General features: G+C 44.2%; 1 protein-coding gene across 1 annotated transcript in view; it reads right to left on the minus strand.

The window, feature by feature from the left end:
• The window catches only part of EEF2 (eukaryotic translation elongation factor 2), a 31963-nt gene extending 16002 nt beyond the window's left edge, over window positions 1-15961 (minus strand). The window contains exons 1-3 of the mRNA XM_068122380.2: window positions 15758-15961; window positions 10908-11122; window positions 10608-10789 (exon numbers count right to left, since the gene is read on the minus strand). Of these exons, the coding sequence (XP_067978481.1) occupies window positions 10608-10789; window positions 10908-11122; window positions 15758-15760 (400 nt within the window). The 5' untranslated portion in view covers window positions 15761-15961. The remainder of the gene's footprint in view (window positions 1-10607; window positions 10790-10907; window positions 11123-15757) is intronic.
• Between the last annotated feature and the right edge of the window lie 2032 nt (window positions 15962-17993).

Genomic DNA, 17993 nt, shown 5'->3' on the forward strand with positions numbered 1-17993 from the left:
ATTTTCTATATATGATGTACTGGGGAAGACTGTCGACCGTGGATGCTAATGTGCTTTTAAAAGTCCAAGACTGTTTAGGGAGTGCCTATTATTTCATTTGGTACCACAATAGATAACTATAATTGAACTAGTTAGTATAAATAGGTTTGCGACAGCATCTGGTGAGATTCCAAATGGATATTAATTGTGAAAATCATGCACATTGATGAAAAAAAGGGTGATTTTCATTTTCTTGGTCCACTTTTCCTGAAAAGCAAGTACCAATGTAATAATAACATAAATGAACAAAGAAATAAATCCATGCGGTTCCCATTATATTACAAGTCATTCTTTCCCGATTGCACTTTTGGTGTCTCGCCATTTCGTTACGTTGTTATTTTTTGCGCACTATCCGCTAAACATCGATTTCGTATTTGCGAATGAAAGTCACCGTAACCAAGAGCCCCGGATGAGGCCTTTGCCTGTCAATAACAAAAATTACCACAGGGCGCGCCATTTTTTCCAACGAGGTCTGAAGCAATTTCGTGTCTTTTTGTTACGCTGTTAAATTTGTTACGGAGTGATCACTCCTTTCACGTATTATCGGAGATAAGATTAGGAGAAAAAAAGAAAAATGAAAAGCATGAGTTCGGAAAATGGCCAATTTCTGGGTATGTAAAACTATGTACTGTGCATTTTTATATTTTTTACGAATGATCTGCAACTTTTATATCCTGGTGTAGTGGAAGCATGCACTGTGCCTATTTATTTCAGAATAGCAAATCAAAATTATCCACTGTTCACTACAATAAAGGAGAAGTTATAAGTATCAGTATGGTGTTTGTGTTAGTACTGTTACATGTGAAACATGGCCAGCCAAAGCAAAACAAATGGCACTGAGACATTAATATCGGAAAAGGTTTACTCCCGCGAGTTCTAGTATTGGACACTGTACATATTGTAGTATATAAAAATGGTTGTTGAATCATCATTAAGCAGTTTTGAAATTTTGACCCTCATGTCACACTTTGAGCCCCAACTTCATGGACTGACCCATATACAATGTCAAAATGCCATTTGTTGATTTTGTTGCTTGCAGGGTCATCGTTGGAATTTATTGATGGTGGTGGTTGCTGAAGAAAAAAAGACCCTTGTAGAGGAAATTTAGTAGTGTCCAGTAAAAGTCATGTCGAAGAGCTTCAAATTAGTTGACCTTGAGCGTCCTTCGTCAACACCATCCCCACATCCGCCTCAGACTAACTGGAAGTTATGTATCATTTGCCAGGAGGAAAAGGGAGAAGCACCAACATGTCCTTCACAGTCCAAGCGACAGGACGTTGGGAGTGGATACAGATCACGAGCACAGAATTTGATGAAATTTCAGGAGCTTGAACTTTTAGGAACACTTAAGCTGGAAAGACTTGATGAAGGTCATGGCATTGAAGCAGCCATGGTTACAAATACTGCGCAGTACCACCAGACGTGCAGGCTCAAGTACAACAATACAAAATTGCAAAGAGTGGAAAAGAGAACACTCCAAACAGAAGGCGATAGCCAAGACATACCAGCAATGTCCAAGCGCACCAGATCACATTCACGATCATCGACAACAGAAGGTAAGGCACAGGAATCGTGTTTCTTCTGTGGACAACCTGCAGGAGCTGATGGCCTTCATGAAGCTACTATGTTGCCAATGGACAGACGGGTGCAGACCTGCGCAACCTTTCTTGAAGACACAGAACTGCTGGCCCAACTTAGTGTTGGTGACATGGTAGCCTTGGAAGCTAAGTACCATACCAAGTGCTTAGTGGGGCTCTACAATCGCGTCAGGAAGGCCAAGTCAGAAGGACATGAAGACACTGACCATGAGCGAAGGGTATCAGCAATCGTATTCGCTGAACTGGTTCTCTACATTGAAGAGACCAGGTGTGATGAGGAGACAGCACCGGTGTTCAAATTGGCCGATCTCGCTCAGCTGTACCAGTCCAGAATGGAGCAGCTACAAGTAAAGGTCAACACAAAGGTGCACTCCACCTGACTTAAGCAGAGACTCCGAGCTCAGTTTCCCGACATGCGGACACACAAGGGAAGAGATATTCGCATGGTATTTGAAGAAGATGTTGGTGCTGCCCTCGTCAAAGCCTGTGAATTGGACAGTGACAATGATGGTCTATCTCGCTCGTGCTGCACAGATCATACGTCGCCATATGTTTGGAGAAGCCAAACCCTTCAATGGATTCCCTAATAGATGCCAAGAGGAATCAGTGCCATCACATCTGCTTGCCCTCGTAAGCATGATCCTAGAGGGACCTCGTATAAAGGATCAGATGGAAGACACATCCCGTTCAGCACTTGGCATTGCACAAATGCTGAAGTTCAACAGCATTAAGCACAGGCGGAATCGTGACAACTCATCGTCACTCACTGTCAGACACAGTGCCGCTCAAGAGACACCAGTACCAACATACGTAGGACTTATGTTGCACGCTCACACACGCAAAAGAGATCTAGTGGAGAGGCTTTCACACCTGGGCATGAGTATCTCCTATGACTGCGTTCTCGAACTCCCATCTCAAATGGGAAACAGTGTATGTGAACAATTTTACAGAGAACAAGTGGTCTGTCCTCCAACACTTCGAGGAAAAGTATTCACAACTGCCGCTGTGGATAATATAGACCACAACCCCAGTGCAACTACAGCAAAAGAGTCATTCCATGGTACTTCCATATCCATTTTTCAGCACCCCTCTTATACTGGTGAAGGTGTGGATCGAAGTGTCATCAATGAAGGATTGGTAAATGCAAGCTCCAAGACAATCGGCCACTTGCCACAGTACTACACCGATGTTCCCCCTGTCACCAGCAATGTTAAGATGTCCTCTGTCCCAGCTGCTAGATTAGCATCACTGAACCGAAGTGACTCCAGCCAGTTGCGGAAACATACAGAAGATGAAAATGTGTGGCTACACAATACAAAACAAGTCCTGGAAGACGAGAATGAGACACACGATAACACATCTTGGGCTGCATTTCATGCCAGTCGCCAGCCACCAGAAGCTCGAGTCGTCTGCCACAATGCTCTGCTACCATTGTTTCTGGACAGTGCTCACACAGTTGCAATGATCCGGCATTCAATGGATGTTGTGACGAAAGCCGTGCAGCATCTGAATCCTGGGCAGATACCAGTTGTTGCCTTTGATCAACCGTTATTTGCCTTAGCCAAGCAAATTCAGTGGACGTGGCCGGAGGACTATGGCGAAGATAAGTTGGTAGTGATGTTTGGGGGACCACATCGAGATGGCAGCTCTGAAGACATTGGGGGACTGGCTGCAAGGGAGTGGCTGGGTGAATGCCCTTGTGCAAGCTGAGATTACAATGCCAGGGACAGCTGACTCATTCCTGCGAGCAGTGCACGTCGCTCGAACAAGGAGAGTTCACCAAATCACCGCAGCAGCATTATACATCTTGCAACATCGTGCCTATGACCATTACTGTACGAGAAAAGCAGACGATGCACAAGATATCCTGAACTTCGATGATTGGTGCCGTCAGAAAGAAGACATTCCACAGTTTAAGTACTGGGCAACGGTACTGGAACTAGAGGTTTTGGTTCTGGTCTTTGTGCGTTCTCTGCGACAAGCATCATTCGCGATGTATCTTGATGCCCTGACAGAATTGGCCTCCTGGTTTCATGCTTTAGACCACACTAATTATGCCAGGTGGATCCCTGTTCACCTGAGGGACATGGCTGAACTTCCAACAAAGCACCCACATGTAGCCAGGAAATTCCAGGAAGGTAGTTTGACTGTGCAGAAGACGAAGAAAGTGTTTTCTACCATCGCAATTTACCAGGCACATGAACAAAATAATGCCTGCATCAAAGGATGGTGGAGCAGTTGGCCTCACTGATAACCCCAGTGCCCTGCGGGATGATTGTGGATGATTGCGGGGCCAGAAGTTGCCCGGATCATAGAAGAATTCCAACTTGAGAATGAGAACTGGAGGAGGCTAGTGGACACTCGTCATCATGACCAGACACCAAGCGTGCAGACTGCATTCACCAAAGATGTCCAATCTCTTGTCAGCGTCATGGAAGAGCTTGGCAACCCCTTTGAGGAAGAAAGTATGGATCTGGTTGTCCTTGATACAAAGGACATCGCAGCCCCCGTTGCAGTTCAGGCAGTTCAGAATGTTAAGAGGATTGGCCAAAAGCAGTTCCAGGCTTTTACCAAAGAATGTCTGGTGGAAAGAACCAAGCCTATTTATGACACCATTCATCGAAACAACCTAAAGGTGTTCAGTAAGTCGGCTCCCAGAAGTGTCAGCAAGGGGAAACAGCAGGTAGTCACTCAAGAATGACTTACAACTTTTCTCTCGGCTGTACATAAGCTGTCAGACGAGAGACGGAAACCTTGATGAATTCTTTCGACATGAGAATCAGGCATGTCCTCCGTCACTTTCTGATGGAGAAAGTCTCCACCTTGGTACGAAAAGTGATCTACTCACATGCTTGGAAGCCATCTCTGATGTCCAGTCTGACCGTCCTGCTGCCACGAGCGTAGTGCTTGATGGAGCTGTCATCGTTCAGATGCTGAAGCCAGCTGCAGCCAAGAACTTCGATGAATATGCTCAACAGATATTCATTCCATATATGTCTACAAAGCTTCAAACTGCATCTCGCCTGGACTTGGTGTGGGACAGCTACCATGCAAATTCTCTGAAAGCAAGTGCAAGAGCAAAGCGTGGGACAGGAGTGCGAAGACGTGTGATGGCTGGAACCATACCGAGAAACTGGCAGAACTTTCTCAGAGTAGATAGCAACAAGGTAGATCTGTTCAATTTTCTCTCTGAAGTTCTGTAGAAGTGGTTTGATAACGACAACAAACAACTTGTCATTACTAATGGGGAAGCCATTTTCAGCAAGCCAGCGCTATCAGATGTAGCATCACTCACCCCATGCAACCACGAAGAAGCAGATAGTCGCATGATGTTGCATGCAGCCCATGCAGTCAGGCACGGCCACCATAAAATAGTGATTCGGACAGTAGACACTGACGTTGTGGTGTTGGCTGTCTCAGTAGCCCAGGGGTTTGCATCAGAAGATGAACTGTGGTTAGCATTCGGAACTGCAAGTCTTTTCGGTACCTGGCAGCACACGAAATAGCAGCTGTACTAGGACCAGAGAAATCACAGGCATTGCCAATGTTCCATGCCCTGACTGGATGCGATACAGTGTCGAGTTTCGCAGGGCATGGTAAGAAAAGTGCCTGGGCAATCTGGAGCGTGTTACCAGAACTCACAGCTGCACTACTAAAGCTATCTTCTGCGCCACGTGATATACCAGATGTCATGTGCACCATCGAAAGGTTTGTTATCCTGCTCTACGACAGAACCAGTACGTGCATGGACATTGACAAGGCAAAAAAGAAACTCTTTGCAAAGAAGAACAAAGTTCATCTTATTCCACCAACCAAGGCAGCGCTGGAGGAGCATGTCAAGAGAGCTGCCTACCAGGGAGGTCATGTATGGGGTCAGACACTGGTATCAGCACCAGACCTACCTCCACCGACCAGCTGGGGCTGGGTCAAGACTGAGGGTGGGATGTACGAGCCATATTGGACAAAACTACCTGAGGCTATGTTATGAGCTAATCTCATGCAAGTGCAAGAAAGGTTGTGTGAGCCGATGCAAATTTAAAAAGGCTGCACTTGAATGCACTGCTCTGTGTTTGTGTGAAGGGGAGTGCTCACAAAATTGAGTTCCTGGGAATTGCAACAGCAACTTTGGTGGTATATCTGTAGAAGAAACAGACTTTGACAGAAACGTTTCATCTGATAAATGTTACAAATATCCATCAGTTTGTTCCTCAACATGCAATTGCTTTAGTTACTAGTATGTCATGGCTATGTTTATGTTTATGTATGATCCTTTCAATTTTAACAATTTTGAATAAATTGTAATTCTAATGACTGATATTTCATTTATAACAATGACAATGTTGAACTATACAACAATATTGCTTGTAACCTCAGAAATCATAAAATATATGCATAATAATGAGACATCTTCTACAGATTGTTTGTTGTTATTTTATCCAATAACTATAACAATCATGTAAGTGCCCCTAATTGCTTGACAATCACTTTGCACAATAATGCAAAAGCTTAGAATGCCAAATATACTCAATTGTCAGCTAGTTCCTCTGATATTGGCAGGTCTGCACACAGAATTTCCGAATTTAGTTCCGATTAATTAGCATAACCGCCATTTTGGAAATTGGCAACCATTGGTGCCCAGGCCCAAATTTGAGATGGCCCAATATCTATATCTGTTTGTAATATGTCAGTCTACATGTGTACCAATTTTGGTGCTTTTATCACAATTTGCACAGCTAAGCTGCCCCACTAATTGGGCAATTAAACCGATACATCGAACAATTGGGACCCAGCGCATTAAAGGCACCATATAAAACTAGAGCAATGCGACTGTTGCCAATATTCCTCTGCATCGTCCCACAACATATAGATTCCCTCGTTTACTGTCATAACAATAAGCAAGTTTGATTTAAATCCCTTCAGCTGTTTTCAAGTATCACATTTTCACCAACCTTGACAGATTTCACATCGATCGGTGAAGCGGTTTCAGAGAAGGCATTTTAAAATTATCGGCATTCAAGCTAATATGGCTACCACACCACGTGATATATGACCTTCAAAAAATGACTGCATATGTATGTGTCGGGGATCACATTTGTGAAGTTTCGTGTTGATCGGATAAGGTTTGTTTTTCTATCCAGGATGGCTGCCAAACCATGTGACCTATAATGTCATAAATTTCATATTTCAATACAAATGGGTCATAGATAAAGTGCATGCAATTTCAGATTTTTAGGATAGGGAATTCGATATGACATCACAATAATCATAAAAACATTCTGCATAGGTGTCACTCCTACCCAGAAAGTTTCGTCTCAATCCGAGATGCGGTTGCCGAGAAAAACGAGGTTTAGCCCGTATGGACGGACAACCCGAAAACATAATGCCTCCGGCCACCTTCGGGGACGGAGGCATAAAAATGTTCCGCTGCACTTATTTTGTTAGCATATTTGGTACAGCCGCAAGCTTCTTAAACCACTGAACCCCCACGCAAGTTAAAGGCAGACATAGTTCACTCTCAGCCCTTACCTGCCTGGTGGTTCAGTGTAATTAGAATCTCATGACTAACAATATAATGAGAAATGTGGGTTCATTCAACTTCATTGCTTTCCTAAACGGCTTTAGAGAATGAGCTGAAAACTGTTTGTAGTCGGGGTCTGAATAATATAACGTTTTTATTTTTGTGAATATAAGGTTTTATATGGGAGGAGGAAGAGGGAGATTGGGAGGGGGGAGGGAAGAGTTAAAAAATATATACACGATCGGTCAAAAGTTTTAGAACACGTCAATTTTTCCAGTTTTTATTGAAATTTAAGCAATTCAAGTCCAGCGAATAACCTGAAATGGTACAACGGTAGCAGTAAACTGCTCGAGGTTAAACAAAAGTTTAGGTTTGCAAAAATGGGAAAATAATGTAAATTGCACAGTTATATTGTAAAAAAAAAAAAAAAGGCCTTCTTCAGGGAACAAGTAATGGGTTAACAACTTACAGCTGTTCTGCAGCAATGTAAGTAAATAAAGCCTTGAAAGGTGATGCAAACAATTCCTACAGGTGTCCCAACCTCTGCTGATTACTTGATTACAAACCCCGTCTGTATAAAAGCAGTATTGGAACAGACTGTTATTACACCCTCTGATACATTATTTGGACAATATTGCACTGCAGGTAGTATATTGCTATCAAAATGGCGAGAAAAAGGCAATTAACAAAGGAAGACAGACAGACCATTCATTATAACCCTTAAAAGTGTAGGTCTTTCCTTTAGAGAAATTGCAAAGAAAGCCAATACAAGGTGTCAGTGAGTACAGTTTCCTACACCATTAAAAGGCACTTGGAAACTGGAGGAAACTGACAGGAAGAGGTCTGGCAGACCCAAAGCCACAACAGAATCAGAAGACAGGTTTCTGAGTCAAAAGCTTGCGTGATAGGCGGCTCACAGGACAAAAGCTTCAAGCACAGCTTAACACTGGTCGAAGTAAGCAAGTCAGTTTCAACTGTGAAGAGAAGACTTCGAGCTGCAGGTTTGACAGGTCGAGTGGCAGTAAGAAAGCCATTGCTGATGGCAAAATAAGAAAAAGAGGCTTGCCTGGGCCATGAAGCACTGCCAGTGGACTACTGAAGAATGGAAGGTCTTATGGACCGATGAATCAAAATTTGAAATCTTTGGTTCATCACGCAGGGTTTTTGTACGCCGTCAAGTAGGCGAAAGGATGGTTCCTCAGTGTGTGACACCAAATGTCAAACATGGAGGAGGAAGCGTGATTGTCTGGGGCTCTTTTGCTGGATCCAGAGTTGGCGACTGGCACAGAGTGACTGGCACCCTGAACCAAAAGGGCTACCACAGCATTTTGCAGCGCCATGCAATACGCCTCCGGTATACGCCTAATTGGTCAGGGGTTCATCCTACAGCAAGATAATGACCCGAAACACCTCCAGGCCATGTCAAAACTACCTTCGAGAAAAAGAACAAGACGGTAGGCTTCAAATCATGGAATGGCCAGCACAGTCTCCAGACTTAAACCCCATCGAGCTGGTTTGGGATGAACTGGACAGAAGGGTGAAAGCAAAGCAACCTACAAGTGCAACACATTTGTGGGAATGTCTGCAACAGTGTTGGGAAGAACTTCCCGAACAATATTTGATTTCCATTGTAGAAAGAATGCCACGAGTGTGTTCGGCAGTTATATCTGCAAAAGGTGGCTACTTTGCAGAGTCAAAAATTTAAACGAACTTTTGTTAAACAAAATGATTCTATGATTTATTTTTATCTACAATTGTTTATTTGTTCTTTGCTTAATTTCTGAGTACATTGACACATTAAACTGCGTAAATTTCAATAAAAACTGGAAAAATTGAGGCGTTCTAAAACTTTTGACCAGTAGTGGATATATATGTTTAGAGTGGAGGATCAGTTTTGTAAGGTAGGAGGTTAATCGTTTGAAGCCAGGAATCAGCAGCATGCACTTCCTGAACCTTCACTGGTGGATAATGTGTTTGTGTACGTTACACACTCTTGTATCACCAAGCCGTCACCCACTGAGCCAGAGTTGTTCCCTTGACCATTAATCCACACACAACGTCTCTCCATCTTTCCAATGAGATTATTTCTCCTTGGGACTTAACACCTTTGCACTTGTACGGGCAGAAGTTTTCACACGAGCACAAACCTTATCCTCACTTGAGCGAATGGTGTGTATGTTGGGCTCGTTCAGATGATACTCATGGCCAACGGACACTACTCATCCCGACACGTTACTTGTCCAAAATCATGATTTTTCCCTCCTGAAGTCATAACTTGACAGGATTTCTTCACTCCACTACCACTTGGAGCGACTAGACGTCTCGGTGCCATATATGATATTTAAGGGCAGTATGTGGCTAAATAGGGTTGAGTTAAATAAATCTCCTGGGCCCAAGCTCACTCGACCATGGCTCCATGCAGATTGAAAACGGTGCGGGTGGTAGATTGCGGGAGACGTCACCTTGCACATTATGTGGTGACCGCAACATTCCAAACCCACACAGGTTTTATGCGCATTTTGGAAATAAGCGTCACATTTATTTGTGTGTAAACGAATCCGCATTGTGAAAAGACATTTACACAAAATAAAGCATTAATACTCTTGGAAGTGGGAAAATTTGAGAACTGAACCTCTGGACAGAATGAATTGAAAACTGTTGGCTGTACTCAACAGCTTCACAGACACGTAGAATTAGGAGTTAAAGAAAAAAAATAGTCCTGGGTGTTCAGGGACCCCAATTATCTCCATGCAAATGTGCATCAATAGGGCACCACGTGGTGGAAGCCAGTATTAAAAGTTAGGACAAAAATTAAGGAAACTGTCCCCAAGGACTGGTTGGTTCTGTGTTGGTGTTAAAGATGAGAATGGCATTTGTGGGAATGCAGCAGCATTGAAGTTATTGTTATTTATTTTCCTTGCTCGTCTTTGTGTGCCAGGCACAGTCATAAAAGAAAAGAATATCAAGAGGTCAAATGGAGGCGTAATTATAGGAGCACGGACTTTTTGAAACAAAGGTTGCACGAGGAAATGCAAAATGAAATCGCAAAACGAGCAAGTGTGAGGGCAGCACGAAAAGGAGACAGAATTCCGAAAGTTGTTTCAATCCAATCAAAAACATCAATATTAACTGAAAAATTTGAATTCTATGCTCCAAGAAACCAAACTTGGCTTAAGAGAATTACAATGTCATGATCAGATTGTCAGTTAAAACCCAACAAATTCACCAATTACCTGATGGTAGGGGGGGGAATCTGCTTTCCCAATCTGCCTGCTCTGGTTTACAATGATTCCCAAATGTCTGTGGGTAATTTGTGATAGGAAAAAGAAAAACCACAAATAAATAAAAAGGGGAAATTATTTTTTTTAGCATGCAGACAGCACGTGGATCAAAATACCACCAAATCTAAGCTTCCTAAAATATCAGACGTTTCATAAACACAACCAACTCACCAGAGACACAGTCCACAACCACGAGGGCTCCGTCTGTGACCCGCAGAGCGGCGGTAACCTCGGAAGAAAAATCCACGTGTCCAGGTGAATCTATGAGGTTTATGAGGAAACATTTGCCGTCGTTGGCTTGCTTGATAAAAGGCAAGTCCTTCTCTGCCAATTCATAATAAAGGGAGATGGCTCTGCAAAGCACGCAAAGTGAAAAATAAATAAATAAATAAATAATAGCGACAGAAAACAAACTTTTTGTTTCAGGATTGTAGCTGTCAAACGAGCTATTTCACAATGGTGGTCACTCACGTGGATTTGATGGTGATGCAGCGCTCCTGTTCATCTTTGCGAGTGTCTGTGAAGCGAGTCTCGCCGGCACGGTCCCCCGCGATGATGCCGGCTTTGGACACAAGAGAATCAGTCAGCGTAGACTTGCCGTGGTCCACGTGCGCAATCACGGACATGTTACGGATGTTGGTCTTCTTGTCCATGATGGCTCGGATCTGGTCCACTGTGAAATTCACCTGCAAAACAAGGACGGCACACACTTGTAGCCTTGGAAATAGGCAGTTATCCAACCTCAGTTCTAGAAGTACGAAATAACAACCTGCACAATTATGACTCAAATGAAACGTTCACAATTGCTGCACATTGCAGGAAATAAAAAAAATAAAATAAAATTCCACAATTAAGGATCAAAACCATTCAAATCTCACACCTTGAAATGTTCATTCAAAAACCAACAACTGTCTCAACTGCAAACTAAAAATGGGTATTTACATTACAGCAGATCTGCGTACGAACACACACACACCACTACAATAGCCTGTCCCATCCCTTTGGAAATGAGGCTAATTATAATAAATTCCATGCAAGACAAGTCACATGGTTGGGCGGTAGTTCCGATCCCCAAGTAGGAATTTGAGATACTGTTGAGACATGCTCACCACACACACGTCACCATCCCAAACCCCCAATGCCGTCATTATTCAAGCACAAGTACAATGACTCATGTCTAAACACTGCATCCTTTGTATGCCACAATCACCTAAGCCTGATGCATTTAAAAATATAAAAAAATAAAAAATTAAAGCAAAAGGACACAAAGCGAGACTTTCAGAGGGTATAAGCAAAATGAATACATTTCATAAGCAAAATGAATTTTCAGAGGGTCCCACTGAAAAGACGTGAAAACAAAAGACGACGTGAAAACAAAAGACGACGTGAAAACAAAAGACGACGTGAAAACAAAAGACGTGAAAACAAAAGACGTGAAAACAAAAGACGACGTGAAAACAAAAGACGACGTGAAAACAAAAGACGACGTGAAAACAAAAGACGACGTGAAAACAAAAGACGTGAAAACAAAAGACGTGAAAACAAAAGACGTGAAAACAAGACGTGAAAACAAAAGACGTGAAAACAAAAGACGACGTGAAAACAAAAGACGACGTGAAAACAAAAGACGACGTGAAAACAAAAGACGACGTGAAAACAAAAGACGACGTGAAAACAAAAGACGACGTGAAAACAAAAGACGACGTGAAAACAAAAGACGACGTGAAAACAAAAGACGACGTGAAAACAAAAGACGACGTGAAAACAAAAGACGACGTGAAAACAAAAGACGTGAAAACAAAAGACGTGAAAACAAAAGACGTGAAAACAAAAGACGTGAAAACAAAAGACGACGTGTAAACAAAAGACGACGTGAAAACAAAAGACGTGAAAACAAAAGACGACGTGAAAACAAAAGACGACGTGAAAACAAAAGACGACGTGAAAACAAAAGACGTGAAAACAAAAGACGACGTGAAAACAAAAGACGACGTGAAAACAAAAGACGCCGTGAAAACAAAAGACGCCGTGAAAACAAAAGACGCCGTGAAAACAAAAGACGCCGTGAAAACAAAAGACGCCGTGAAAACAAAAGACGCCGTGAAAACAAAAGACGCCGTGAAAACAAAAGACGTGAAAACAAAAGACGACGTGAAAACAAAAGACGTGAAAACAAAAGACGTGAAAACAAAAGACGACGTGAAAACAAAAGACGACGTGAAAACAAAAGACGTGAAAACAAAAGACGTGAAAACAAAAGACGTGAAAACAAAAGACGACGGGAAAACAAAAGACGACGGGAAAACAAAAGACGGGAAAACAAAAGACGACGGGAAAACAAAAGACGACGGGAAAACAAAAGACGACGGGAAAACAAAAGACGGGAAAACAAAAGACGACGGGAAAACAAAAGACGACGGGAAAACAAAAGACGACGGGAAAACAAAACGGGAAAACAAAAGACGACGGGAAAACAAAAGACGGGAAAACAAAAGACGACGGGAAAACAAAAGACGACGGGAAAACAAAAAACGACGGGAAAACAAAAGACGACAACAACAACAACATGCATTTTAAGGCCATTTTCCCTACTAGAGCGGGGGTTAGCCTTGCAGTCCCCATGACAATCTTCTCCATTTTGCCCTATTTTCTGCATCTCTCCTTGTTAACCCCCTTGCCCGCATTTCTTCTTCCACGATCTTTAGCCAAGTCTTTCTCGGTCTTCCCCGTCCTCTACTTCCTTCTACATTCATTTCCATCACTCTTCTCAACCAGTCACTTTCATCCTTCCTCAACACATGACCAAACCATATCAACCTGTTTCTCTTCACAGCATCCATCACAGGCTCTATTCCCATCATCTTTCGCAATTCATCATTTGTCTTCCTCTCTCTCTCTCAACGATACTCCACACATCCGTCGAACCATTCGCATTTCCACCCTTTCCAGCCTTCGTTGCTGCTCTACGCGAAACCAAAAGGCGACGCGAAACCAAAAGGCGACGCAAAACCAAAAGGCGACGCAAAACCAAAAGGCGACGCGAAACCAAAAGGCGACGCGAAACCAAAAGGCGACGTGAAACGATAAATTGATATACTCAAGATGGGGATTTAGAAGGATAGAGATTCCAAACATTTGGAAAACTCAAGCAATGCCAGTCTTTTTGGGGAGGGTTCTTTCCCCACGCCATGACACTTCTTTGAAGAACGTCGAACAAATCACTTGCTCTTGATTTCTACCCTTATTGGTGTCTTTTTAAGACTTACAGGAAAAACAGACGACCAATGGTCCTGAATGGCTGATCTGGATGTGGTTGCCAAACAGTAGTGCGACGGATAGATCAGAGCAAAATAAGACCAGGGTTTAGAATACAGATTTTAGGTCAAGCAGTATTGAAATGATGTTCACAGTTCGAGTTGTTAAACTTCCTGCTGCATGAGAGCATTAGTTTGAGATGGCGCCCACTTCCGACATGTCAATTCCTGTTGCTACACACAATATTTGAGACAAGGCCTCACCAAATTTCTGTCGTGTTTACAGTGCCTGCGTCGATTCATAACTTATCCCCCACGATTACACCTTAAAACCCTGTCTGCCTTACCTATGGCTATCTGGCACCATGTTGTCTGCTTAACTTCTGCATCCATTACCACACCTAGGTCCTCCTGTGTGACACACACGCTCCAACGCTGCCCCTTGCACCATCTAATCCCCTTACACCTGTTTATGTTAAACTCCACCCATCCCATGTGCTACCTTGTGAAACTTTAGATATACTACATCCACCCAATCATAAACTGCTTCAGAGAACTCCAATACATTTAAATGTGCCCTCCCTGTAGTAAATCTGTGCTGACCACCTTTAATTAGTTAGAATATATCAAAACGGTTTCCCATCTGATCCTCAAAGTCTACATCTTCCCTACAACTGAAGGTAAACAGGTCTATAGTTCCCCAATTCCTCTATAGATCCGTAAACGGTTATATTTGCTACTCGACAAGTACAATCCTCCAGTGTCTGTCCTGATTCCAAGGAGCTGTTAAAGATATCAGCCAAGATCAATATTACTTGCTCTGCCATCTCCCTCAACACTCCTGGAAAATTGAATACCTAGAATTTTAGAAGGAATTTCAATTCAATTTCCTTTCCCCCAACTTCTTATTTCCCCAAATTTCAATCCCCAACTTCTTATTTCCCCAAATTTCAATCCCCAACTTTTCTGAAATTCCTAGTCATTAATTTGCTTCATTCATACCGCATACCTCTCACTCCTCCCTCAGCCCTCAACCTTCCACAGATCTACCGACGTCCTTGTTCTCTACTGTTGTGCGCGTCCCTCTCTCCCCCCTCTTGTCTCCTGCTCCCTTCATTGTATGTTTGTGTCTGTGCATGCATGTTTTCATGTTTAATGACTAATGTGTTAGCTCTTACACGATCCTCGATTCTGTATACTAAAAAATAAAAATAAAATAAAGGAACAAAGTTGTTTTATAATTTAGTGTTATTAAAATTTCTATTAAACACGTGGTCCTCGTGGTTGCTTATCGTAGCCATTTTGTAAAATATATGATGTATTTGTCAATGGCAGGGAAACGACTTCCGATTCAAGGCCATTTTGCCATACAATTGCGTATATCCGCATAAAGCCATTAGAGCGCATGCGCAGCTGAAGCCACGCCCTCCCCCGCAGGCCAGCTTACGCATGCGCAGATGGCCATTCCACATTTCCAGCCGGTACAGTCAAAGGCAAAGGCGGTGAGGAAAATCGATTCGCAAACGCGTAATGGAAATTGGAATGATACGAAACACCAAGAAAAAAAAAACAAATGAATTAATTAATAACTCACATCCCGATTCGTGGCATAAAAGTTTTTATTTCAGAACCGACGATTTACAGAATTTGCGGAAGAAAATTGACACAAGTGCTCGGTATTCCCGGTTAAAAGTATCGAATTACCGACGGAAAAGCAAAGCCGCAAAGACCCCGACGGAGCCATTTTTTTTGCCACGTCGAGCCGGCGAGAAATAAGCACATAACGAGTATTTCGATACCACCGAAAATGTTTAAGAGTGCAAGTTAAACTAATAAATAGTCAGGAAACGAATGTGAGAATGGCGGGAGAGGGAGGGGGATGTTTGTGGTCGAATGAAAAACCCCAACTCGAGAGGTGAATACTAGCACTAACGCAGGCGCTTCAAAGAATGAAATATACGACAAAATCTAACTGTTCATTCCACAAGAGGAAGAAATAACCATTCAGAATAATACTACGATCCACAAACATCACAACGCCGACGATTGTAGGACCGGATGGCTCACCATGATTGCGGATTATAAAGGGCCGGCACGACAACGTCGACGATGTGCTTCCCTAGGCCAGAAGGGCTTAAAAGAGGGAGAAGAAGGGATACCGTGACGTATATCGTATATCCGTTTGGACGTCACGTCACCCACTGAACTCTCGCGAGATAAGATTATTTGAGTGGAAAACAATATATGCATAATCAATTTACTACATGTACCTTTTTCCAAATTTAACTTCTCTAAATTGTGTACATCTGAGCCTTCCCTTAAATCGACACATTATTCACATTGTGAATATACCATTGAAATAACAAAACAAAAACTTAACAGCACAGTACGGAAGAACCACATCCCAGCTAACTAAAATGCAACGAGATACCTCCTTCGCTTGACGTTCAAGACTGATTTAATATTGCATTTATTGTGTGTTTAGATAACTCAAACATCAAAATAAACATAACGTTGTCCAAAAACATGGCAACATGTTATAGGTACTACCAATTTATTGAAGTAGGTATCACAAATGAATCCACCGTTCACCGTGACGTCAAGGGGATGTTCCATTACCAAGCAGCTTGTAGATCGCTCGCCAAGTGGCTTAAACACTCAAGCAAGCACTCGATTGAAACGGTTCATAAGGAACGGCTAGCTTGGCAAGCGATAGCTAGCTGCTTAACAATGAAACAAAATCCTGTGTAGGTAATACTAAAAGTAATACTAATACGACAACAAGGATATCATAATTCAACGTTTGAGTCGGCGCTCAATCAATCAGTCAATTTATTTTTTCGTGAGCACATTTCATTTTAAATTGTAAATATAATCCCAGAGCGCTTACAGATGAGGGAAGAAACACCAACAAGGGTCGAAATTTTAGATAGAATTGCAAAGCCTAATTATATAACATTGTAGCGGCTGCCGCTGAGTTTTCACAATCGCCTTGCACCTATCAAGGACGCGGAGCGATCACCATGCCGGGCTCGTCCAGGACGCCCGGGCAGGCCCGCGCTCAACTTGCCAGGCCTCGGTCGGGACGCCCGGGCATGCCCGGGCATGCCCGGGCAGGCTCGCCCTCAACTTGCCAGGCCGCAGCCAGGACGCTGGGCCACGCCCCCTGGCGCCGGGCCTGGGCAAACCCCCTGGCGGAATAGATATATATTGCTGAGAGATAAACGGTTTTTCAGAGTGCCTGAGTGTTTGATTTCAATAAAGCAACTCAGATGAATTCCAGCTTTTTGTCGCGTCCATTCTTCTGATCGACGTGGGAGCCCCAGCTCCTTCATTGGTGACCTATCGACATGGACACGGCAGTCGCCCTTAAACTGCCTACCTTCTGGGAGGCTCACGCGGCGGTTTGGTTCGCACAGGCGGAGTCCCTGTTCGCCCTGCGAAGCATCACGGCCGACGACACCCGCTTCCACCATGTGGTAGCCGCGCTCGGGTCGGTTACCGCGGCCCGCGCCCTGAGCCTCCTCGAAAACCCGCCAGCCGCTGACAAATACGGCGCGATTAAGAAGCTGCTCCTCGATGCTTTCGCCCTCCCATCGGCGGAACGCACACGGCGCCTGCTCGATCTGCCTGAGCTCGGCGACACGCGCCCTTCCGAGCGCATGGACTACATGCTTTCACTGCTCGGCGAGCACTCTCCGGCATTCCTGTTCCGGGAGCTGTTCTTCCGTCAGCTGCCTAACCCGGTACGCCTCGCCCTGGCAAGCACGACGATCACAGATCCCCGGGCCCTTGCCAGAGAAGCCGACAAGATCTTCGCCGCAGGACAGCGCATCGTAGCGGCGACATGGGACCCACCGCCGTCCGACGCAACACCCAGGGCGCCCGAGCACCCGGCACGGTCGACGGCCGAACTGCCGACGCCATTGGCGGCCGCTCTACCGAGCCGACCACCTCCGGCACGACGACCGAGGCCTCCACCTGACCAAGCGTGGTGTTACTATCATGCCAGGTTCGGACAGAAGGCCCGGACATGCCGACCCCCGTGCACCTTCGGCAGGCCGGGAAACGGCCGGGCCGGCGTTCATTACCAGCCATGAGCGCCGGCCACACGGGCAACTTACTGTTCATCACGGATACAGCGTCCGGACGGCGCTTCCTGTGCGACACCGGCGCCCAACTGAGCGTCATACCCGCCTCTGACCAGGACAGGCAATCCGCGGTTTGCGGCCCCTCCTTAGTTGCGGCCAACGGATCGACTATCCGCACCTTCGGCCCGCGCAACGTCACCCTCTGCTTCGGC

The sequence above is a fragment of the Myxine glutinosa genome, chromosome 7 (genome assembly GCF_964187855.1).
Source record: "Myxine glutinosa chromosome 7, kmMyxGlut1.1, whole genome shotgun sequence".
NCBI classification, from domain to species: Eukaryota; Metazoa; Chordata; class Myxini; order Myxiniformes; family Myxinidae; genus Myxine; species Myxine glutinosa.